Raw genomic sequence first — 26,275 nt, 5'->3', positions numbered from 1 at the left:
GAAAAACACATAGCAATAAAATGCTACATAGATGTTGTACTGTAAACGCCTGACCAGTGAGCAAAACTGATTACTGAACTTGACGTTGACAAGATGTCTTCTCAACCAGTGTAAGACCTTGTCACTCCTACCCTTACTGTACACTCAGATGTGACTAGCATTTATGGCGCAGCTAGCTTCCTAGAGTAGCGCCAGGTTAGATCATTGAGAGGGGAGAGAACAGCAGAAGAGGCCTGGGGAGTGGAGTTAGTGACCACTCACATTTTCTTGAAGAGTTCCTCGATGTCAGTACGAGGGCAGATCTTCTGAGTCAGGGCATAGAAGATGTCAAAGGGGAACGCTGAGTGTTCGATCTCATCGTTCTGAGGGAAAGAACGGGCATGATACATGTTACACCAGGGGAAGAATATAGTAGCACACAGTGTACACAACAGTGTTCTACGCCATCATTCTGAAGACGGAAGGTAGAGCCGACGACAGAATTACAATAAAAGGTACCGGGCACAACATCCACTTTACCTTTCCACTAGGCAGTCCCAGCTCCTTCAGAGCCTGAAAGATTCCTTTCTCCGTTTTCCCAGACGCAAATGTCCGTGTGATGCTGAAACAGAGCGAGTCAGCTGTCGTCACAACGTCCATTGGATGAACTCAAATGAGTGATAAATGTTATTACCAACTGAAGTGTCTCTTACGTTCTCACTGGGATCTTGCCGTTCACATTGGTCAGAAAGCACATCCTCATCCAACTAAAAAAAAGAGGAGAGACAACACATATTGAGGTGTGTGTTTTGGGTTTTTCTATCGTAAAACAAGGAAAATTCAGACAAGTGGGGGCATTTAGCCGGTCCCTACAAGGAAAAAGGCAATCTTAGGCTTAGGGGTTAGGTTTAGTGTTACAATTAGCGTTAGGTTTTAGGAGTTAGGGTTAGGGGTTAAGGGTTCGAGTTAGGTTTAGGGGTTAAGGAAAATAGGCTTTTGAATGGGTGTCTACTCACTGTTTCTTGAGGCAGGTCATAGGACAGACGTTATTGGCTCTGAAATTGTGGATCACTGACCTCAAACCCTCCGTCCACTTCTGCAAACAAAGAAACAAACAAACACAGGCGTTCACACGTACATACACTATATATCCAAAAGTATGTGGACACCCCTTCAAATTAGGGGATTCAGCTATTTCATCCACACCCGTTGCTCACAGGTGCATAAAATAGAGCACACAGCCATGCAATCTCCATAGCAAAACAATGGCAGCAGAATGGCCTTACTGAAGAGCTCAGTGACTTTCAACATGGCTTAATGGAAGCAAGTCCCCGCAGCAATGTTCCAACATCTAGTGGAAAGCCTTCCCAGAAGAGCGGAGGCTGTTATAGCAGCAAAGGGGGGGACCAACTCCATATTAATATCTCTGATTTTGGAATTAAATGTTCGACGAGCAGGTGTCCACATACTTTTGGTCATGTAGTGAACTTACAAAATAGGGGTTAGTTGTTAAGTTTAAGGTTAAGGTTAGGAGTTAGGGTTTATGGTTAAGGATAGGGAAAATAGGATTTTGAATGGGAATCAATTGTTGGTCCCCAAAAAGTCTTCACAAGTATAGTAAAACATAGTTGTGTGTTTCTGTGTGTGAGTGTGTGGTGTGTGTGAGCATGTGTATGTCTGGGCATGTGTGTGTGTGTGTTCAGCCCTGATGTTCATGAAAGCAATACTCTGTGGTTAATGTTAGCTGTATTTTCATTAAGACCCTTCTGTTTAAAGAAAGCAGAAAAAACTTTCAGGGACACAGAACAGCCTAGACATTGACAAAGACTGCATGCTTACAAGTGTATTTTCCACAACCAATTAGCCTAAATGCATTTGTTTCGATCAAAGAGCATTCAATAGCTTGTTGTCTGTTGGAAATAATTGTTCTCTTGAGGCAACTAACTAACAAACTAAATTCTAAAGGCATTGTTACAGTATCCCCCAGATAAGAAACAACATTCAAGGCTAAATAACACGCTTTAGATACAGCTACAAACCTGGAGGGTAATAAACATTCAAGTATGAAATATTTCATGTTGTTGAACGTACAGGTATTTGCCAAAATAAAACAAACACTTGGGTAAACGAGTGTAGAATCTTGTAGAATCTATGCCAAGGCACATTGAAGCTGTTCAGGCGGCTTGCGGTGGCCCAATGCCTTATTAAGACATTATATTGGTGTTTCCTTTATTTTGGCAGTTACCTGTAGCTGTACCTGGTCTAAGATACGAAGGGCAATGAGCAGTAAGCAGTAGGCTATATTTCACCAACTACCCTCAGCTTTCACTGCTCCAGCCCTTGAAACTCAGTCAATAGTGTATTAATGGTGGTGGGAACAATGGAACAAGTGACTAACTCTCCTCTGTTCTGTTACCTTGGCCACTTCAAGTACCACTGCCCTTAGTCACGCTACCGTCACCCCAATTATGACTTGGCCCTGTGGCTGGAATGGTAAGGTTGTAAGGTCAAGGAGATGGATGGAGAGAGTCAGAGAGGTAGAGAGGAGTGGGTAAGGAGAGGAGTGGGTAAGAAGGTGTGACGGTTATTTGAAAGATGGAGGGAGGAAGGTAGGGACCAAATCTTAAAGCTACAACATACAATGACATCATAGACGATTCCGTGCTTCCAACTTTGGGTCAACAGTTTCGGGGAGGCTTTTTCCTGTTTCAACATGACAATGGCCCCGTGCACAATGCGAGGTCCATACAGAAATGGTTTGCAGAGATCGGTTTTGGAAGAACTTGACTGGCTTGCACAGAGCCCTGACCTCAACCCCATTGAACACCTTTGGGATGAATTGGAACGCCGACTGCGAGCCAGGCCTAATCGCTCAACATCAGTGCCCGACCTCACTAATGCTCTTGGGGCTGAATGGAAGCAAGTCCCCGCAGCAATGTTCCAACATCTAGTGGAAAGCCTTCCCACAAGAGTGGTGGCTGTAATAGCAGCAAAGGGGGGACCAACTCCATATTAATATCCCTGATTTTGGAATGAAACGTTTGACGAGCAGGTGTCCGCATACTTTTGGCCATGTAGCGAACTTACACAATACACACACACGCATACGGCCTTCTCCGGACGTTTATTCACTCACAGCGTATCCGTTTCACTGTGTCTATGCGTGTGTGCTCTCTCCTCACTCACAGTGTTTGTTTAATTTCCTCTCTCTGTTTAATTTCAAAGCAGCCACGACCAAACAGCAGATGCAGATGTATGCACACAGCTATCCTGCCTGTGTGTGTGTAAACAGCGTTGATTTCGGCTCTCCCTCGCCTCTCTCTCTCTCTCTTCCTCTCTAGAACACATCTTATCCGGCTTCGATCTCTTTCAACGGACACATTACCCTTAATACGTGAGGCAGCGTGCCGTTTGTCTCTTGGGCTACGTGTGTGTGCGCGTGTGTGTATTGTTCACAGGCTGTGCTGATGTGATCAACTGTGTCCGCTCTTCAGGTCTGCTGCAACTAACCTGCTGAGAGTGTGAGATGGTGTGTTCGTGTGTCTGTATACGAGAGAGCAAGAGAACAAGGTAGCATGAATGAGTGTGTGTTTGTGTGTGTGTGACCTTCAAGCTCAGCTGGTGATGGCACCTCTAGGTAGTCTATTATCATTCATTTGGCATTCCGCATTCCGTCTTCTACAGTGTAAACCCCCCCCCCGCTCTCTCTCGCTCCGTCTCTTATATATGTCGTATCAGGAATCCAACTAGAACAACTACATCAAACAATTCATCGTCATCTGTTCGCTGATACATCGGCGGTTCATTTCTTCAGTAATCCGACAATAAAAGGTGTCTTCTGCTCCCAGCTGACTGAGAACTCCAATCTTCCCATTTCTTCAAACACTCCTCTAAAGCATCCTGGCTGGCTAGCCACAGTCTTCAATGTCACCACCAGAGTGCAATGTTTAACATGATGACCCCTGTACGGGCTAGCTGGGAGAGCGAGAGAGAGAGCGAGAGGGACCGAGAGATACCCTGGCTGCGTGATGGCATTACCCTAGCATTGTCTGGATTCACTACCACCATGTGAAAAAATGGGGGTTGACTAGGTCTGTTAGAGTTGAGTAACGTTACATTCATGTTGCAATAGTGTTGCATGAACCCTGTGCCGTTTTTAATGTTGCGCATTGACCCTAGCTGTGTCATTCCTGGTCGATCGGATCAGTCGCAGCGTGTAATGAGGTATGGATGTCGTATGAACGTTGTAATAATGCTGTCATAACGTGATATTAACGTTGCGTATTTACCCTAGCTGTGTCTGGGCTGTCAGCCACCATGTACATGAAGGAGAGGTTGACGAGGTCGGTCCCGCTACAGACACAGATGACACATCCCTCCAGCTCCTCCTCTTTCTTCCCCGCTGCCTCGAACGAAGACAGAATCTTAGGGTCCTAGAGAGAGGAGAGAGAGAGAGAGAGAGAGAGAGAGAGATAGAGAGAGAGAGAGAGAGAGGGAGAGAGAGATACAGTTGAAGTCGGAAGTTTACAGACACCTTAGCCAAATACATTTAAACTCAGTTTTTCACAATTCCTGACATTTAATCCTCGTACAATTCCCTGTCTTAGGTCAGTTTGGACCACCACTTTATTTTAAGAATGTGAAATATCAGAATAATAGCAGAGAGAATGATTTATTTCAGCTTTTATTTCTTTCATTGCATTCCCAGTGGGTCAGAAGCTTACATACACTCAATTAGTATTTAATAGCATTGCCTTTAAATTGTTGAACTTGGGTCAAACATTTCAGGTAGCCTTCCACAAGCTTCCCACAATAAGCTGGGTGAATTTTGGCCCATTCCTCCTGACAGAGCTGGTGTAACTGAGTCAGGTTTGTAGGCCTCCTTGCTCGCCCATGCTTTTTCAGTTCTGCCCACAAATTTTCTATGGGATTGAGGTCAGGGCTTTGTGATGGCCACTCCAATACCTTGACTTTGTTGTCCTTAAGCCATTTTGCCACAACTTTGGAAGTATGCTTGGGGTCATTGTCCATTTGGAAGACCCATTTGCGACCAAGCTTCAACTTCCTGACAGATGTCTTGAGATGTTGCTTCAATATATCCACATAGTTTTCCTCCTCATGATGCCATCTATTTTGTGAAGTGCACCAGTCCCTCCTGCAGCAAAACACCCCCACAACATGATGCTGCCACCCCCGTGCTTCACGGTTGGGATGGTGTTCTTTGGCTTGCAAGCCACCCCCTTTTTCCTCCAAACATAACGATGGTCCTTATGGCCAAACAGTTACATTTTTGTTTCATCAGACCAGGGGACATTTCTCCAAAAAGTACAATCTTTGTCCCCATGTGCAAACCGTAGTCTGGCTTTTTTATTGCGGTTTTGGAGCAGTGGCTTCTTCCTTGCTGAGCGGCCTTTCAGGTTATGTCGATATAGGACTCGTTTTACTGTGGATATAGATACTTTTGTACCTGTTTTCTCCAGCATCTTCACAAGGTCCTTTGCTGTTGTTCTGGGATTGATTTGCACTTTTCACACCAAAGTACGTTCATCTCCAGGAGACAGAACGTGTCTCCTTCCTGAGCAGTATGACAGCTGCGTGGTCCCATGGTGTTTATACTTGCGTACTATTGTTTGTACAGATGAACGTGGTACCTTCAGGCGTTTGGAAATTGCTCCCAAGGATGAACCAGACTTGTGGAGGTCTACATTTTTTTTCTGAGGTCTTGGCTGATTTCTTTTGATTTTCCCATGATGTCAAGCAAAGAGGCACTGAGTTTGAAGGTAGGCCTTGAAATTCATCCACAGGTATACCTGCAATTGACTCAAGTTATGTCAATTAGCCTATCAGAAGCTTCTAAAGCCATGACATAATTTTCTGGAATTTTCCAAGCTGTTTAAAGGCACAGTCAACTTTGTGTATGTAAACTTCTGACCCACTGGAATTGTGATACAGTGAATTATAAGTGAAATAATCTGTCTGTAAACAATTGTTGTAAAAATTACTTGTGTCATGCACAAAGTAGATGTCCTAACCGACTTGCCATAACTATAGTCGGTTAACAAGAAATTTGTGGAGTGGTTGAAAAACGAGTTTTAATGACTCCAACCTAAGTGTATGTAAACTTCCCACTTCAACGGTATGTAATAAAGACCAACAGAATATCAAGTCATTACAAAACGTGATAGTTACATTTTTTAACCATTTCATCTGTCTCAGACAGACTTAGACATAATGTTCTGTCACTTTTCTATGTAACATTGATTAGTTGAGGATTCCCCTTCTTGCGTTATCCTTTGAACTATCTAGGACAACCAGAGTAACCGTTGTGCGATTGAATCAGCTGGATAGCAACAGACGATTCATTCTGCAAAGCCAGCCTTTGTTTATTAAAGTGAATACAGCCAAATATCCTCAATGTGATTCTTCTTTCTTTGTTCATTGAGTTAGCGGCAATAGCTGTGCGATTGTGTAATCGAGTTAGCAATCCAACCGAGATCAGCCATGAGATGAGTTGCTCTTTGTCTGTTGTTTACCAAGAAGAATGCGTAACCTTACCAAACACAGACAGGGAGGGGACGCGGCCTTACACACACCACACGTACGCCATGCACAGACGCAGTCACACACACTGTCTCAGACGTAGAGTACCACCCGCTCTGTCAACAATACACACACTACCTCGTGATCTGTGCACACACACCAACGGGTGTTTTCAGGATGTTTGAGTATATTTTTCGGGGCTGAGCGAGTGGTTTATTCTCCGGCGTTTTTGAGAAAAGCACACCTTAATTATAGCCAGGCATCCGTATGGGCACTCCCTCAGGACCCCAGGGCCTTCCATAATTCATGTCGCTCCCATGATGCCAAACATTACACTGCAGCAGGACACGATCACAGAATTATTGAGGGAGTCTATATGTAATGGAAGGAGTAGCTGTGTGTGTGTGTGTGTGTGTGTGTGTGTGTGTGTGTGTGTGTGTGTGTGTGTGTGTGTGTGTGTGTGTGTGTGTGTGTGTGTGTGTATACACATTTTACTATACTTGTAAGTACCAGAAAGTCTTCACAAAAATAGTAAACCAACACAAATTCTGAGAAGTGAGGACATTTTAGGCTTAGGAGTTAGGTTTGGGGTTAGAATTAGGGTTAAGGTTTAGTTGTTAAGGTTAAGGTTAGGAGTTAGGGTTTATGGTTAAGGTTAGGGATAGGGAAAATAGGATTTTGAATGGGAATCAATTGCCTTCACAAATATAGTCAAATATAGTTGTGTTTCTGTGTGTGAGTGTGTGGTGTGTGTGAGCATGTGTATGTCTGGGCATGTGTGTGTGTGTGTGTTCAGCCCTGATGTTCATGAAAGCAATACTCTGTGGTTAATGTTAGCTGTATTTTCATTAAGACCCTTCTGTTTAAAGAAAGCAGAAAAAACTTTCAGGGACACAGAACAGCCTAGACATTGACAAAGACTGCATGCTTACAAGTGTATTTTCCACAACCAATTAGCCTAAATGCATTTGTTTCGATCAAAGAGCATTCAATAGCTTGTTGTCTGTTGGAAATAATTGTTCTATTGAGGCAACTAACTAACAAACTAAATTCTAAAGGCATTGTTACAGTATCCCTCCCAGATAAGAAACAACATCCAAGGCTAAATAACACGCTTTAGATACAGCTACAAACCTGGAGGGTAATAAACATTCAAGTACGAAATATTTCATGTTGTTGAACGTACAGGTATTTGCCAAAATAAAACAAACACTTGGGTAAACGAGTGTAGAATCTTGTAGAATCTATGCCAAGGCACATTGAAGCTGTTCAGGCGGCTTGCGGTGGCCCAATGCCTTATTAAGACATTATATTGATGTTTCCTTTATTTTGGCAGTTACCTGTAGCTGTACCTGGTCTAAGATACGAAGGGCAATGAGCAGTAAGCAGTAGGCTATATTTCACCAACTACCCTCAGCTTTCACTGCTCCAGCCCTTGAAACCCAGTCAATAGTGTATTAACGGTGGTGGGAACAATGGAACAAGTGACTAACTCTCCTCTGTTCTGTTACCTTGGCCACTTCAAGTACCACTGCCCTTAGTCACGCTACCGCCACCCCAATTATGACTTGGCCCTGTGGCTGGAACGGTAAGGTCGTGAGGGCGAGGAGATGGATGGAGAGAGAGTCAGAGAGGTAGAGATGGAGAGAGAGTCAGAGAGGTAGAGAGGAGTAGGTAAGGAGAGGAGTGGGTAAGAAGTTTATTTGAAAGATGGAGGGAGGACGGTAAGGACTAAGGGAGGAAACTGGGTTTTAAAGGGCTCACCCTTGGCACGGCTCCGACTCGAATACTGTTGATCAGAGAACATTCTAGAACCTGGCCCTCCTGTAGAGAGAGAGAGAGAAAGAGAGAGATGGAGGGAGGGAGAGAGAGAGAGGAGAGAGAGAGAGAGAGAGAGAGAGAGAGAGAGAGAGACAGAGGGAGAAAAATGGATCTTGTCAATGCCAAACAAAAAAAACACATTCCATCCCACTCCCCAAACCTCACCGAGCTTTGTCGGATTACAGTAGCATCCTGCCTGTCTGCTCCAGAAGCTCCATAGACATACGCTATGCTAGTGGCCAGATACGGCTGTTTGAAATGACATCTGCCTACATGCCCCCATGTCGCGGCGACAAATACGATAACCCAGAGAGAGACAGAGAGCGAGACAGTAATACGATCAGCGTGGAGGAATATCCTGCTTATCCTCTTACACAACGGATGAACCCCAACGGTATGACGAATAACAAAGCCCTTCCTCTCCAACCAGCATTACCGTATAACACGAGCAGCCAACCCCTCCTAATTGACAGAATCAGCCGTGTTACAGCAGGGTTGGAACAAAAGAACACCCAGTAGCTGTTGCTGAAGTGTTTGATGAACGCTAAAGGCAATTTTCAGCGAGGATTATGGGCCTCTCTCTCCTCTACGGGGAGGGTTCATTTGATGCCACCGTCTCAGAGTCACCTCGGCTAAGTCAAGTTCTGTCTCAAGCTATTCCTTCCATCCATGCGCATCGAGTTGACCGACTTGCAAGAACGTACCGTTGGAAAAGGAGACTGGTGTTGAAAAGGACCGTGCAGTCGAAACGTCTGCACGCCATAAGAGACGGCATTCTATCCTCTTGACTTTTTCATACAGAAGCATCCTAGCGCTGAATAGCTTTCAGTCTTTCCTGTTCCCTCTCTGAATAAAGTCCATTCTATACCATTGTCTTTCTTTTCCCTCTCTGAATAAAGTCTGGGAGAAGCTTCAGTGACGAAGACTGCTCAACTCTCTGACCCAACAGAACACTCATGGAAGATTCTGGAGCGGCGCCTGAGACAGCGTTTTCCCCCCCACCATCAACAAAACACCAAATGATGGAATTTCTCGTGGAAGAATGGTGTCGCATCCCTCCAATAGAGTTCCAGACACTTGTAGAATCTATGCCAAGGCACATTGAAGCTGTTCTGGCGGCTCGCGGTGGCCCAACTCCTTAGTAAGTTGCTGTTTTCATTTATTTTGGCAGTTACCTGTAGCTGTACCTGGTCTAAGATATTAACGGCAATGAGCAGTAAGCAGTAGGCTATATTTCACCAACTACCCTCAGCTTTCACTGCTCCAGCCTTTGAAACTCAGTCAATAGTGTATTAACGGTGGTGGGAACAATGGAACAAGTGACTAACTCTCCTCTGTTCTGTTACCTTGGCCACTTCAAGTACCACTGCCCTTAGTCACGCTACCGTCACCCCAATTATGACTCGGGCCCTGTGGCTGGAACGGTAAAGTGGTGAGGGCGAGGAGATGGATGTCTCTCTCTGAATACACTCAGAACACAAAGACGGGGCACTGAGTAAGAGGATGAGAACGAAGCCTTTTATATACACAGATCTGGCTGAGAGACTGTACCTTTCCGTCGCTCTTCCACGTGATGAAGAAGCCAAACTCGTCCACTTTGACCAGACAGCTGGGCTCAAACAGAAACGGGTCCTGCGAGAAGACAGAAGCATTTGAATTCGAGAGCCAATTAGAGGTTTTATTTGACGTGCGAGGACATTACACACCACCTCCCATTACCTAGCTAGTACACACACACACGACTTACGCAACAAGATAAACAGCAGCACCGATAATTCATTTTTAAAGATGTAACACACACACACACACACACACACACACACACGAGAACACACACCTACACTCTGTGTGTGCAGGACAGGAGGACATAACGCTAGGACAAACACAAACACATATAAATGTGAATGTCATGAACTGTTGAATGCAAACAGTGTCTTGGTACCCCACACACCAACCAACTGCTACCTTGGTGACAGGACATACCCTGATTAACGTGGCAGGCAACACTCACTGGCCTCCTGGATATATTATAAAAGATCAATTATCCTGGCTAAATCTAGTCTTCTACTTCCTGTTACATGTTTACTGTGACGTTGGGAGACTTTTTAATAAACCGTTGCGTCAGTGCAAGAGTCGGAAGGTATAACTTCTTTCGAGAAATAGTTCCTAACCTACTAATTCAATCCCCTAGTTTAAAGGATAGAGTTGTGGTTTATTTACGGTCTACTTAATGTGGTAAACCTCCCAGTTCCAAATCCACGAGGCGGTTATTTGTCAAACAGCCAGGTTTGCTTCAGGCGCTGGGGGCAGCAGTCAGTCAGCGGGCCAGACAGCGAGGCTCGTAAGGTGGGGATGGAGATAAATATAGTCCCAGGCTCTGACTGGAGGCCTTGTGTGTGCGTTTGTTGTGTGAAAGAGAGAGAGAGACCGAGAGGGAGTAAGAATGGGGTGGGCTGGCAACAGAGTAATAGCAAAGTCATTTGGATCGTCCATCCATTTGTCTGCCTGCCGCATTCTAAGTGAGCGTGCATGTGAGAGACCGAGTAGAGGGTCGTTGCAGAGCTAAAGGAAACAGTGAGTGACGCACACACACACACACACACACACACACACGGCAGCATGTGTTATTTCAGTGAGATTATGGTAAGCCTTCAGTACAATCAATCAATCAAATGTATTTTATAAATCCCTTTTTACATCAGCAGTTGTCACAAAGTTCTTATACAGAAACCCAGCCTAAAACCCCCAAAGAGCAAGCAATGCAGATGTAGAAGCACAGTGACTCGGGAAAACTCCCTAGAAAGGCAGGAGCCTAGGAAGAAACCTAGAGACACCAGAAATATGGCTGTTAGTTCATGCATATACTGTGTCAGCGTCGTCCGGGTTAGGGGAGGGTTTGGCCAGGGTAAGGCCGTCATTTTAAATAAGAATTTGTTCTTAACTGACTAGCCTTGTTAAATAAAGGTGAAATCAATCGGATCCCAGCCTTATAACTAACAGTCCTGACATTCAGTGACATTGGAAATCAACAAAAATCCAGCTTGGTGTCAACTGAGCTTCAGTTGTATTCACCTTGTAAAGATGTCTGTTATAGATAGTATCTACAATATTAGGCTGGGTACTTCTTCATTCTAAGAGGTAACCTGGCTGGGATGGCCAAACCCCCCCCCCCCCCCCCCAACACACACTCTTTGGATGGTGTGGGGCAGAGAGTGCATGTGGGAGTCATATATTTGGCTGCAGAGATAAGAGAGGGTGACCCCTGCTTGTCTGACTCACTACTCTCATAAGTACATTCCTCTCTCAGCGTGCAGTGGAGCTCTGCTAGATATGTGTGTGTGGGTGTGTGTGTGTAAGTGCAGGGCTTGACATTAACTTTTTTTAGCCACTTATCCTTTGAACAAGTATGACTGATGTTTGACTTGTCCAAAAGCTAAAGTCACTTGTCCAAAAATAAAAAATGAAATAGTCTGTAACACCATGTTTACATTGTTGTATGACGCGAGGAACCACTTTACAAAATAAAATGCATTACTATCTTTTCTTTTTACCACAGAGAATCAGACAAAAATGTAGGCTACACTCTGCCTGTTGACTTCCTGTCTCAAAATACAACACTGCCCCTTTAAGGCTCTCCTGGAGGATGGTTGGTCACCCTTGGTAGCCTACAAAATATCAAAGAATTATAATTAGAACCAAATACTTAACCAAATAAATACCTCCAGGACTCGAAATGAAGGGCGATGGAAAAATAAGTATACGGTTCATAACAACTCTGGGACAGTTCTGGGACCACAGATCCAAAAGCTTAAAATGTTGATTACCTTTTATTTCTTCATATTATAAACTCAGCAATGCGCATATGGCTGTATAGGCTATTTGGGAACGTTCCAACATGCAATTAGCAAGAAAACACCATTCTCATAAAATGACATAAAACGTCCAGGTTTTAAACAATTCCATTTATGGTTAAATCGTTTAAAATGCTGAGCGTCTCTGCTCAGATTCAGGGTGGGTGATGATGTGGGTGCATAACAGACACTGTCCTCTTCACGCTTTGGTCTTTTTTGACCATTTGATCTGAAAGAGCCGCGCCTCGAGTATGTCGACAAAAATCAAGCCTTAGACGTTCATGTAAATGATCTTTCATTGTATCTGTCAAACATGACTGGCCTTTAGCCTATATTTATGTAATTAAAAGTCTCATTAAAGTTTGGCTACAGCATGCATATTAACTATACTTTGACCTTTAGGCTTTTGTATTTATGTACATGATTTTTTTTAATAGTATTACAATGTTGGCTTCTCTAATCCAATGCTGATCAGAGTAATTGTTTGATATTGTGATTCTTATGTGATTTATTTTACTTGTCCATTTGTACAACTCAAACCTATATATATATATATATATATACATTTTTTTACTTGTCCCAGACAAAAGGACAAGTGTTACTGTCGAGCCCTGAAGTGTGTGTGCAAGTGTTTAGACTGCAGCATGGCTCCCTCCTCTAAGGAGTTCCCAATCCATCACCCTGCTCTTTAAAACACACACACACACACACACACACACACACACACACACACACACACACACACAAACACACACACATGCACACACACGCACACACACGCACACACACACGACCGTTAACAGCAGGCCTGGGGATCCACAGTGTGCGTGTTCTCTACAGGGGACAGAGACATCCGGAATCTTTAAACGTGAGAAACAAAGCAGGGTTTCTATCAAACCTGCCACGGCCCATAGCTAGCATATATTAAAGCCCCTATAAATAAAAGCAACTATAAACGCCTGTCAAACCAAACAGACTAATGCCAACTGGTTAGTATGGAATGACTCAACTATCAGCTAGACTCTGACATGATTGACTGAGTAAGTAGCCAACATGAACACACAGAACAAATCCGATCCTAGAAGTGCCTTAGCGCCTCACCAAGACGAAGGCCTGATACACACGACCTTTGAGGAGCGAGAACACAGTCCACTCTATGGGCTACTAAGTCCACATCGGACATACTGCTGCTGCGGCCATTTTGATTGTCAGTGTGGCTCTGAGTTTTACTCCCCATTAGCTGTCTGAGTCACTGTCTGTATGTGTGTGGAGTCAGTAATGAGGGAGGCAGAGGAAGATGAGACACAGCAGTGAGGAGGGTACAGAAGGGGAATACTGGAATCCTTCCTCCGATACGGGAAGTGGGATAATGGGAAATGGAGAGAGGGAAATGACTGGTCTTTGAAACCACATTGTGCGCGTGCACACACACACACACACACTGATGTTCCTAAACTAATTAGAGCATCATCGGGGAGCAGACCGGCAATGGGTCCAGGAAATGTGTCCCCTGCACATTATTCCATCTCACTCTACCGCCATCATCAGTATTAGTGAACGAACATTGACCGTCAACTTATGTCAGTCTCATTTCCATTCTAACACTTTTATCATCATCTGTTTGCTTCTGTCTTGGCACTGATTGTCAGAGCAGTCAGTGCAGATAGATCATTGTTGGGCAACATGTTCTCTCTCTCCCTCTCTCGATATATGAAGTCATTAGTAATGTAGTAAAACATCGATACGGTTGCATATCAGGGCATTATTTTTGACGATATATCGTATCGTATTGTTTTGACAATATTGCAATATTATTATTGCGCTAGTTGGCTGTACCTGCCCCAAATCTCCAGTATTTTTCCTTCATAGCTTGTTCTCCATCTTCTTTTTAAATAGGGAGCCAGCTAGTTTTCAGCTCTTTTCTTTCCATGACTGATCAAAACTAGTTTTCTCATGTCTCTCTCTTGTCCCTCCGCAGCAGACATAAGGTGAGCAATATGTTTGGAAGATCGAATCGCAATAAAATCACAGTATCGAATCACCAAACTGTGCATTTGCAAAGTTATCAGACTACTTGTCTTTTTCCACATTTTGTTAGGTTACAGCCTTATTCTAAAATTGATAACATTTCCGTCATCAATATACACACAACACCCCTTAATGACATAGCAAAAACAGGTTTTTAGATTTTTGGGCAAATGTATAAAAAAAACCCTGAAATATCACATTTTAATTGTATTTATTTTATTTAACTAGGCAAGTCAGTTAAGAACAAATTCTTATTTACAATGTTGGCCTACTAAAAGGCAAAAGACCTCCTGCGGGGACAGGGGCTGGGATTAAAAAATAAATATATATACAGTTGAAGTAGGAAGTTAGGTTGGAGTCACACTTAGAAAAAGAAAAAACTCGTTTTTCAACCACTCCACAAATTTCTTGTTAACAAACTATAGTTTTGGCAAGTCGGTTAGGACATCTACTTTGTGCATGACACAAGTAATGTTTCCAACAATTGTTTACAGACAGATTATTTCACTTAATCACAATTTCAGTGGGTTTACATACACTAAGTTGACTGTGCCTTTAAACAGCTTGGAACATTCCAGAAAATGATTTCATAGCTTTGGAAGCTTCTGATAGACATAATTGACAAAAAAGAAAGAATTGACATAATTTCAGTCAATTGGAGGTGTACCTGTGGATGTATTTCAAGGCCTACCTTCAAACTCAGTGCCTCTTTGCTTGACATCATGGGAAAACCCCCCCAAAAAATCAGCCAAGACCTCAGAAAATAATGTTTTGACCTCCACAAGTCTGGTTCATCCTTGGGAGCAATTTCCAAATGCCTGAAGGTACCACGTTCATCTGTGCAAACAATAGTACGCAAGTATAAACACCATGGGACCACACAGCCATCATACCGCTCAGGAAGGAGACGCGTTCTGTCTCCTAGAGATGAACGTACTTTGGTGCAAAAAGTGCAAATCAATCCCAGAACAACAGCAAAGGACCTTGTGAAGATGCTGGAGGAAACAGGTACAGAAGTATCTATATCCACAGTAAAACGAGTCCTAATATCGACATAACCTAAAAGGCTGCTCAGCAAGGTAGAATCCACTGCTCCGAAACCACCATAAAAAAGCCAGACTACGGTTTGCAACTGCACATGGGGACAAAGATCGTACTTTTTGGAGAAATGTCCTCTGGTCTGATGAAACAAAAATAGAAAAGTTTGGCCATAATGACCATCATTATGTTTGAAGGAAAAACAGGGACGCTTGCAAGCCGAAGAACACCATACCAACCGTGAAACACGGGGGTGGCAGCATCATGTTGTGGGGGTGCTTTACTGCAGGAGGTACTGGTGCACTTCACAAAATTGATGGCATCATGAGGATGGAAACTATGTGGATATATTGAAGCAACATCTCAAGACATCAGTCAGGAAGTTAAAGCTCGGTCGCAAATTGGTCTTCCAAATGAACAATGACCCCAAGCATACTTCCAAAGTTGTGGCAAAATGGCTTAAGAACAACAAAGTCAAGGTATTGGAGTGGCCATCACAAAGCCCTGACCTCAATCCTATAGAAAATTTGTGGGCAGAACTGAAAAAGTTTGTGCGAGCATGGAGGCCTACAAACCAGCTCTGTCAGGAGGAATGGGCCAAAATTCACCCAACCTATTGTGGGAAGCTTGTGGAAGGCTACCCAAAACATTTGACCCAAGTTAAACAATTTAAAGGCAATGCTACCAAATACTAATTGAGTGTATATAAATGTCTGACCCAATGGGAATGTGATGAAAGAAATAAAAGCTGAAATAAATCATTCTCTACTATTATTCTGACATTTCACATTCTTAAAATAAAAGCGGTGATCCTAACTGACCTAAAACAGGGCATTTTTACTAGGATTAAATGTCAGGAATTGTGAAAAACTGAGTTTAAATGTATTTGGCTAAGGTGTATGTAAACTTCCGACTTCAACTGTATATACAGTCGTGGCCAAAAGTTTTGAGAATGACGCAAATATTACTTTTCACAAAGTCTGCTGCCTCAGTTTGTATGATGGCAATTTGCATATACTCCAGAATGTTATGAAGAGTGATCAGATGAATTGCAATTAATTGCAAAGTCCCTCTTTGCCATGCAAATGAACTGAATCCCCAAAAAACACTTCCACTGCATTTCAGCCCTGCCACAAAAGGACCAGCTGACATCATGTCAGTGATTCTCTCGTTAACACAGGTGTGAGTCTTGACGAGGACAAGGCTGGAGATACTCATGCTGATTGAGTTCGAATAACAGACTGGAAGCTTCAACAGGAGGGTGGTGCTTGGAATCATTGTTCTTCCTCTGTCAACCGTGGTTACCTGCAAGAAAACACGTGCCGTCATCATTGCTTTGCACAAAAAGGGCTTCACAGGCAAGGATATTGCTGCTAGTAAGATTGCACCTATATCAACCATTTATCAGATCATCAAGAGCTTCAAGGAGAGTGGTTCAATTGTTGTGAAGAATGCTTCAGGGCGCCCAAGAAAGTCCAGCAAGCCCCAGGACCGTCTCCTAAAGTTGATTCAGCTGCGGGATCGGCGCACCACCAATACAGAGCTTGCTCAGGAATGGCAGCAGGCAGGTGTGAGTGCATCTGCACGCACAGTGAGGCGAAGACTTTTGGAGGATGGCCTGGTGTCAAGAAGGGCAGCAAAGCCACTTCTCTCCAGGAAAAACATCAGGGACAGACTGATATTCTGCAAAAGGTACAGGGATTGCTTCCATCAGTCCTGTGTCATACCAACAGTAAAGCATCCTGAGACCATTCATGTGTGGGGTTGCTTCTCAGCCAAGGGAGTGGGCTCACTCACAATTTTGCCGAAGAACACATCCATGAATAAAGAATGGTACCAACACATCCTCCAAGAGCAACTTCTCCAAACCATCCAGGAACAGTTTGGTGACGAACAATGCCTTTTCAGCATGATGGAGAACCTTGCCATAAGGCAAAAGTGATAACTAAGTGGCTCGGGGAACAAAACATCGATATTTTGGCTCCATGGCCAGGAAACTCCCCAGACCTTAATCCCATTGAGAATTTGTGGTCAATCCTGAAGAGGCGGGTGGACAAACAAAAACCCACAAATTCTGACAAACTCCAAGCATTTATTATGCAAGAATGGGCTGCCATCAGTCAGGATGTGGCCCAGAAGTTAATTGACAGCATGCCAGGGCGAATTGCAGAGGTCTTGAAAAAGAAGGGTCAACACTGCAAATATTGACTCTTTGCATCAACTTCATGTGATTGTCAATAAAAGCCTTTGACACTAATGAAATGCTTGTAATTATACTTCAGTAATCCATAGTAACATCTGATAAAAATATCTAAAGACACTGAAGCAGCAAACTTTGTGGAAATTAATATTTGTGTCATTCTCAAAACTTTTGGCCACGACTGTATATATATATATACACTGCTCAAAAAAATAAAGGGAACACTAAAATAACACATCCTAGATCTGAATGAATGAAATATTCTTATTAAATACTTTTTTCTTTACATAGTTGAATGTGCTGACAACAAAATCACACAAAAATTATCAATGGAAATCAAATTTATCAACCCATGGAGGTCTGGATTTGGAGTCACAATCAAAATTAAAGTGGAAAACCACACTACAGGCTGATCCAACTTTGATGTAATGTCCTTAAAACAAGTCAAAATGAGGCTCAGTAGTGTGTGTGGCCTCCACGTGCCTGTATGACCTCCCTACAACGCCTGGGCATGCTCCTGATGAGGTGGCGGATGGTCTCCTGAGGGATCTCCTCCCAGACCTGGACTAAAGCATCCACCAACTCCTGGACAGTCTGTGGTGCAACGTGGCGTTGGTGGATGGAGCGAGACATGATGTCCCAGATGTGCTCAATTGGATTCAGGTCTGGGGAACGGGCGGGCCAGTCCATAGCATCAATGCCTTCCTCTTGCAGGAACTGCTGACACACTCCAGCCACATGAGGTCTAGCATTGTCTTGCATTAGGAGGAACCCAGGGCCAACCGCACCAGCATATGGTCTCACAAGGGGTCTGAGGATCTCATCTCGGTACCTAATGGCAGTCAGGCTACCTCTGGCGAGCACATGGAGGGCTGTGCGGCCCCCCAAAGAAATGCCACCCCACACCATGACTGACCCACCGCCAAACCGGTCATGCTGGAGGATGTTGCAGGCAGCAGAACGTTCTCCACGGCGTCTCCAGACTGTCACGTCTGTCACATGTGCTCATGTGCTCAGTGTGAACCTGCTTTCATCTGTGAAGAGCACAGGGCGCCAGTGGCGAATTTGCCAATCTTGGTGTTCTCTGGCAAATGCCAAACGTCCTGCACGGTGTTGGGCTGTAAGCACAACCCCCACCTGTGGACGTCGGGCCCTCATACCACCCTCATGGAGTCTGTTTCTGACCGTTTGAGCAGACACATGCACATTTGTGGCCTGCTGGAGGTCATTTTGCAGGGCTCTGGCAGTGCTCCTCCTTGCACAAAGGCGGAGGTAGCGGTCCTGCTGCTGGGTTGTTGCCCTCCTACGGCCTCCTCCACGTCTCCGGATGTACTGGCCTGTCTCCTGGTAGCACCTCCATGCTCTGGACACTACGCTGACAGACACAGCAAACCTTCTTGCCACAGCTCGCATTGATGTGCCATCCTGGATGAGCTGCACTACCTGAGCCACTTGTGTGGGTTGTAGACTCCGTCTCATGCTACCACTAGCGTGAAAGCACCGCCAGCATTCAAAAGTGACCAAAACATCAGCCAGGAAGCATAGGAACTGAGAAGTGGTCTGTGGTCACCACCTGCAGAACCACTCCTTTATTGGGGGTGTCTTGCTAATTGCCTATAATTTCCACCTGTTGTCTATTCCATTTGCACAACAGCATGTGAAATTTGCATGTCAATCAGTGTCGCTTCCTAAGTGGACAGTTTGATTTCACAGAAGTGTGATTGACTTGGAGTTACATTGTGTTGTTTAAGTGTTCCCTTTATTTTTTTGAGCAGTGTATATATAACATATAAATATAGGACAAAACACACATTACGACAAGAGAGACAACACAACACTACATAAAGATAGACCTAAGACAACAACATAGCAAGGCAGCAACACAACACAGCATGGTAGCAACACAACATGGTAGCAAAACAACAGGATAGCAGGACAAAACATGGTAGAAACATTATTGGGCACAGACAAAAGCACAAAGGGCAAGAAGGTAGAGACAACAATACATCATACAAAGCAGTTACAACTGTCAGTAAGAGTGTCCGTGATTGAGTCTTTGAAGGAAGAGATTGAGATAAAACTGTCCAGTTTGAGTGTTTGTTGCAGCTCGTTCCAGTCGCCAGCTGCATCGAACTGTAAAGAGGAGCGACCCAAGGATGTGTGTGCTTTGGGGACCTTTAACACAATGTGACTTGCAGAACGGGTGTTGTATGTGGAGGATGAGGAGCATTGTTGGCAAATCTGATGGCCGAATGGTAAAGAACATCTTGCCGCTATAGAGCACCCTTACCTGCTGATCTATAAATTATGTCTCCGTAATCTAGTATGGGTAGGATGGTCATCTGAATCAGGGTTAGTTTGGCAGCTGGGGTGAAAGAGGAGCGATTACGATAGAGGAAACCAAATCTAGATTTAACTTAAGCCTGCAGCTGTGATATGTGCTGAGAAAAGGACCATGTACTGTCTAGCCATACTCCCAAGTACTTGTATGAGGTGACTACCTCAAGCTCTAAACCCTCAGAGGTAGTAATCCCACCTGTGGGGAGAGGGGCATTCTTCTTACCAAACCACATGACCTTTGTTTTGGATGTGTTCAGTCCCTTTACTTTGTTGAAGCACCTTCAGCAGCGATTACAGCCTCGAGTCTTCTTGGGTATGACGCTACAAGCTTGGCACACCTGTATTTGGGGAATTTGTCCCATTCTTCTCTGCAGATCCTCTCAAGCTCTGCCAGGTTGGATGGGGAGCATTGCTGCACAGCTATTTTAAGGTCTCTGCAGAGATGTTCGATCAGGTTCAAGTCCGGGCTCTGGCAGGGCCACTCAAGGACATTCAGAGACTTGTCCCGAGGCCACTTCTGCATTTGTCTTGGCTGTGTGCTTAGGGTCGTTGTCCTGCTGGAAGGTGAACCTTCGCCCCAGTCTGAGAACCTGAGTAGTGCTTTGGAGCAGGTTTTCATCAAGGATCTGTCTGTACTTTGCTCCATTCATCTTTCCCTCGATCCTGACTAGTCTCCCAGTCCCTGCTGCTGAAAAACATTCCCACAGCATGATGCTGCCACCACCATGCTTCACCATAGGGATGGTCCCAGGTTCCCTCCAGACGTGATGCTTGGCATTCAGGCCAGAGAGTTCAATCTTGGTTTCATCATAGTCTGAGAGTCCTTTAAAGTGCCTTTTGGCAAACTCCAAGTGGGCTGTCATGTGTTTTTTACTGAGGAGTGGCTTCCGTCTGGCCACTCTACCATAAAGGCCTGATTGGTGGAGTGCTGCAGAGATGGTTGTCCTTCTGGAAGGTTCTCCCATCTCCACAGAGGAACTCTGGGGCTCTGTCAGAGTGACTATGGGGTTCTTGGTCACTTGCCTGACCAAGGCCCTTCTAAAAATCTGTATTTGCTTTGTCATTATGGGTTATTGTGTGTAGATTGATGAAAATAAAACAAATATTTAATACATTTTAGAATAAGGCTGTAACATTAAAACAAACGTGGAAAAAGTCAAGAGGTCTGAATACTTTCCAAAGGCACTGGACAAACAGAAAGGAAAGGAAAAGGAAAATTGTGAGAGTCGCAGTACATATATTATCGGCAGACAACTATTGTGATAATATCATATCGCGAGGTCCCTGGCAATTCCCAGCCATAGTGATCATGTCCTCACAGACAACTTGGTCCCCATGGAACACTTTTGAATAATTACTGAGATCGAAATTTAGTCAGGTGACACAATCAATCAATAGTTTGAAAGGGCTATTTAAAGAAATCACATGACTTCAACATTGTTTTCGAAATGACTTAGTATCACTGCCAGTCAAACGAGGCAGAGGCGAGAAGCAGAGAAGCTAGGCAACAATATGGTCCCACATCAATGACCATCTCTCCCACTCAGTGTCTGTCTGTGCGTCATATGGTTGTGTTGGATACAACAAAGACGGACGTCACTTCAATACAGACAGACCATGCTGAGTATCAAACTGTTAATAGCCATTCCTCTCACGTTGGAATTAGTATGCACTGCCCCGTCTTCACCGTCTGTTGCGCTGCGGGGTTTAAGTGAGCCGAGAGCGGACTCTGGAAGAATCCTTCCTGCTTAGCATATTTAAGCGTGTGTGTGTGTGTCTGTGTGTGTGGGCGAGGCGCGTCTGCCATGTTAATCAACACAGACGTCCCCTGCAGGCCTTCTATTAGACAGCCTGAGCATCAGCTATTATAACACACACACACACACACACACACACACACACACACACACACACACACACACACACACACACACACACACACACACACAGCTAACTCCAATGTAGACTACTACCAGCTCATCTATAATTATGTTGTTCTTTAAATCATAATAAGGTTCATCACTGTTTTCTGAGCATCGAGTCGAGGTTTGGCCTTTTCAAAGGCTGGCTAATGATCGCTTTTGTTGACTGTGATTAGATTAAAGAGAGACATAAGCCAAACAGCGCCACCGTGGTCAGTTGCTTGACACCATTTCACATGTGAGATGTAAAGCAACCCACTCCTAAATGACCTACATCTCATAACACTGCCCACAAACACATTGATCAGTAGCGTTGCTTGCCAGCTAATGTTATTCATTCTATTTCTATTCTACACTTGTAGCCTATCGGCCAATACCCGTAGTTAGCCATGCTACGCTAGCTCTGTGGTTTATTGCGAGTTGGATATGAGTTGGTTGACAACTCAACCAAAAATGTAATGGCGTTCTCACGCGTTCTCCCAGCGGGTATTCATTAAATGTAACGGAGGTCACACATCAAGATCAAACAACTGTGTTCTTGCCTTTTTAACCTCTCCTAACAAACTTTGAATAAAGATGTTAAAAATGGGTGAACGAACAGCTTGTCGGCTATGAACTAGATTCACCAGTAGCTTGGCAGAGATTCACTATAGCTCTCCACCCAGCCACCCAGTCTCCCAAAAGTCCTAGCAGGGTAGAGGGCCCATAGCTAGTAGAAGCACAGAAATACACACTAAGTTAATACACAGGGGAGTGTATTCCAAAGTAACCAGGCTGTTCTAGTTCCAAGGCTCAGTTAAAGATGCCTTTTGATGTTAGTGATGACGTTGTTTTCCCTCTGTGTTTATCCATGGAGGGATCCTCCTCACTGAAGACTGCATTAAAGGGATTCCTGATCGCTATCTCAACGTGCGTGTGTGTGTGTGCGTGCGCGTGTGTGTGTGTGTGGAACGCCCAGTCCTAGATTTGCCATCCCCCAGCTAACTGGCCTGATTGAGTTAGAGAGGGGAAATGTGGGAGGGAGGACACAGGGAGGGAGGACACACACACAAACTATTACACACACACGCCGACACAAACCACACACACACTCACAGCAGACTGTCAGACTTTTGGTCGCCATGACAAAGTTGGCTAATGTGGTGGATCAATGTGGTGACTCTGTAGCTCTGATGACTAACACAATGAGTTATTATGACATAATGGGGATAGCCCTACTTATGTGTGTGTGTGTACGTGTGTGTGTGTGTGTGTGTGTGTGTGTGTGTGTGTGTGTGTGTGCGCGTGCGTGCGTGCGGCCTAACACAATGATTTATAAACGCCATGAAGAAGATGGCCTAACTCATGTGTGTGTGTGTGCGTGTGTCTTAATGTCCCACGAGAGGACTGTCATTAGGGTAGGGTGGGCCACTGACAACCATACACACAGAGCTACAAGCCATAGATATAGAGTTTCAGGCTAACCTTGTTTGAGATGCACTTATTCTGAGAGCACCCAAAGTACAGAGTCAACTACATTCTAGTTAGTTATCATTTGAATATGATGATTAATGTCAAGTTGTCAACATGGAGGATAGGCTGGAGGACAAGTTGGCAGTCTGTGGCAATGTTTTTTTTAAATTAAAGTACTGTATGTTTGAGTTTGCTTCTCACCTCGTCAAACCTGTCGAAGGAAGCTCCTTCCTGCATGAAGCCAGGCAGGTGCTTCTGCCAATTAAACTCATAGGACTTAGTCATGGCTGCTCACACCTGGAGGGAGTGAGAGAGGGGGAGGAGGACGGGGGGACGGGGTGTAGAGAGGGATAGAGAGAGAGACATTGTGTTAAGACAGGTGGGCCACGTCTCCTGGGCTGTGGAAATAAGTATGACTTATGCACTATCAAATTGCCTTTCTATGTAGTACTGGGAAAAACCTGACTCGGTCATAATGATGACTACAATCAATCCATCACACAGACATACACTACCCCTGAGTCTACACACGTGTTGTTTTACCTCAGAGAGAACGACGCCAACGGTCTCAAGACGCCGCTTCATGTTGTATTATTATCGATACCGGCTTACAGAAATAGTCAACGATGACGTCCAACCTGAGAAGGTCGGCCTGCGTATGTGAGTCTGTGTGTGTGTGAGAGCCTGAGAATGTGTGTGTGTGTGTGTGTGTGTGTGTGTGTATGTGTGTGGTGTGTTGCCCCCTAACACATTGAACTCTTCCCAGACCTCTTCCCATCTATGAATGAACACTTTGTAACGCCGGTCACTGCATCAGCAATGATGGCCATATTCAGATCAGACAGCAGACTCCGCCAAATATGTATTTTCAGAAGGGCTGCGGTACGTAGGATACAGAGCCTTGAGAAAGTATTCACACCCCTCGACTTTTCCACACTTTCTTGTGTTACAGCCTGGATTTAAAATGGATTCAACTGAGACGTTTTGTTAATGGCCGACACACAATACCCCATAATGTCAAAGTGGAATTATGTTTTTTTGAAAATATTTACAAATTAATAAAAATTGAAAAGCTGAAATGTCTTGAGCCAATAAGTACTCAACCCCGTTATGGCAAGTCTAAATAACTCCAGGAGAAAGTTATTAAATTGTTTAAAAAAGTCACATTATAAGTTGTATGGACTCACTCTGTGTGTAACAATAGTGTTTAACATTAGTTTTGAGTGACTACCTCATCTCTGTAGCCCACACATACAACTATCTGTAAGGTCCCTCAGTCGAGCAGGGAATTTCTAACACAGATTCAACCACAAAGACCAGAGAGGTTTTCAAATGCCTTGCAAAGAAGGGCACCTATTGGTAGATGGGTAAAAAAAATATGACATTGAATATCCCTTTGAGCATGGTGTAGTTATTAATTACACTTCGGATGGTGTATCAATACACCCAGCCACTACAAAGATACAGGCGTCCTTCCTAACTCAGTTGCTGGAGAGGAAGGAAACTGCTCATGGATTTCACCAAGAGGCCAATGGTGACTTTAAAACAGTTACAGAGCTTAATGGCTGTGATAGGATAAAACTGAGGATGGATCAACAACATCGTAGTTACTCCACAATACTAACCTAATTGACAGAGTGAAAAGAAGGAAGCCTGTACAGAATACAAATATTCCAAAATATGCATCTCTTTTGCATCAAGTCACTAAAGTGATACAGCAAAAAATGTGGCAAAGCAATTCACTTTTTGTCATCCTGAATACAAAGTGTTATGTTTGAGGTAAATCTGAAACAACACATTACGGAGTACCACTCTCAATATGTTCATGAATAGTGGTGGCTGCATCATGTTATGGGTATGCTTGTAATAGTAAGGACTGGGGAGTATTTCAGGATAAAAATAATTTAAAAGAATGGAGCTGAGCACAGTCTGCTTTTCTACCAGACACTACGAGATTAATTCACCTTTCAGCAGGACAATAACCTAAAACACAAGGTCAAATCCACACTTGAGTTGCTTACCAAGAAGACAATGAATGTACCTGAGTGGTGGAGTTACAGCACCCACTGTCACAGGACACCATCACCCACTTACCCCAAGGCAGCTCAACTTACCCTGTCCCCATGCTCAACTTCCCCTGTCCCCATGCTCAACTTCCCCTGTCCCCATGCTCAACTTCCCCTGTCCCCATGCTCAACTTCCCCTGTCCCCATGCTCAACTTCCCCTGTCCCCATGCTCAACTTCCCCTGTCCCTATGCCATAAAAGTGCCAAGAGACCACTTTTTTTTGGACGAGCTATGTCTCAAAACTGTTATGTTTGCACAAATTCTGATTATTTTACTACCACACACCTACTACCACCTACTACCATACACATACTACCGCCTATACTACACACCTACTACCACACACCTACTACCATCTACTACCACAGATCTACTATCACACACATACTACCACCTACTACCAAACACCTACTACCAAACACCTACTACCACCACCACACACCTACTACCACCTATACCACACACACCTACTACCAAACACCTACTACCACCACCACACACCTACTACCACCTACTACCAAACACCTACTATCACACACATAGTACCACATACCTACTACCACACACCTACAACCACCTACTACCAAACACCTACTACCACACACATACTACCTCCTACTACCCCTACTACCACACACCTACTACCATCTACTACCACAGATCTACTACCACACACCTACTACCATCTACTACCACAGATCTACTACCACACACATACTACCACCTATACCACACACCATCAAACACCTACCACCACACACCTACTACCAAACACCTACTACCACACACCTACTACCACACCTGTGTTGTGTTCAGTAATCCCAAAACTGGAGAAAGCAACCTAGTAAAACAATGGACAGTTTGGCAATTGAATCAAACTCGCGTTGCAGTAATTTGTAGTCGAGGTAGTGGGTGTTTTGATGTAGAGCATGTTGCTGTGTACTTAACATCAAACACAGAACACACAAGCACACAAGCACACACACACACACACACACACACACACACACACACACACACACACACACACACACACA

The 26,275-nt window shown here is 44.2% G+C and overlaps 1 protein-coding gene across 1 annotated transcript in view; it reads right to left on the bottom strand.

Moving 5' to 3' along the window:
* Nucleotides 1–23,458, bottom strand: part of LOC120024510 (1-phosphatidylinositol 4,5-bisphosphate phosphodiesterase beta-4-like) — a 65,454-nt gene extending 41,996 nt beyond the window's left edge. The window contains exons 1-8 of the mRNA XM_038968778.1: nucleotides 23,373–23,458; nucleotides 9,892–9,972; nucleotides 8,284–8,343; nucleotides 4,269–4,412; nucleotides 996–1,075; nucleotides 693–746; nucleotides 520–601; nucleotides 262–362 (exon numbers count right to left, since the gene is read on the bottom strand). Of these exons, the coding sequence (XP_038824706.1) occupies nucleotides 262–362; nucleotides 520–601; nucleotides 693–746; nucleotides 996–1,075; nucleotides 4,269–4,412; nucleotides 8,284–8,343; nucleotides 9,892–9,972; nucleotides 23,373–23,456 (686 nt within the window). The 5' untranslated portion in view covers nucleotides 23,457–23,458. The remainder of the gene's footprint in view (nucleotides 1–261; nucleotides 363–519; nucleotides 602–692; nucleotides 747–995; nucleotides 1,076–4,268; nucleotides 4,413–8,283; nucleotides 8,344–9,891; nucleotides 9,973–23,372) is intronic.
* Between the last annotated feature and the right edge of the window lie 2,817 nt (nucleotides 23,459–26,275).

Source organism: Salvelinus namaycush, chromosome 29 (assembly GCF_016432855.1).
Source record: "Salvelinus namaycush isolate Seneca chromosome 29, SaNama_1.0, whole genome shotgun sequence".
Classification (NCBI taxonomy): domain Eukaryota; kingdom Metazoa; phylum Chordata; class Actinopteri; order Salmoniformes; family Salmonidae; genus Salvelinus; species Salvelinus namaycush.
The sequence above is the reverse complement of the archived record's forward strand: the minus strand, read 5'-3'. Positions and strand labels throughout refer to the sequence as shown.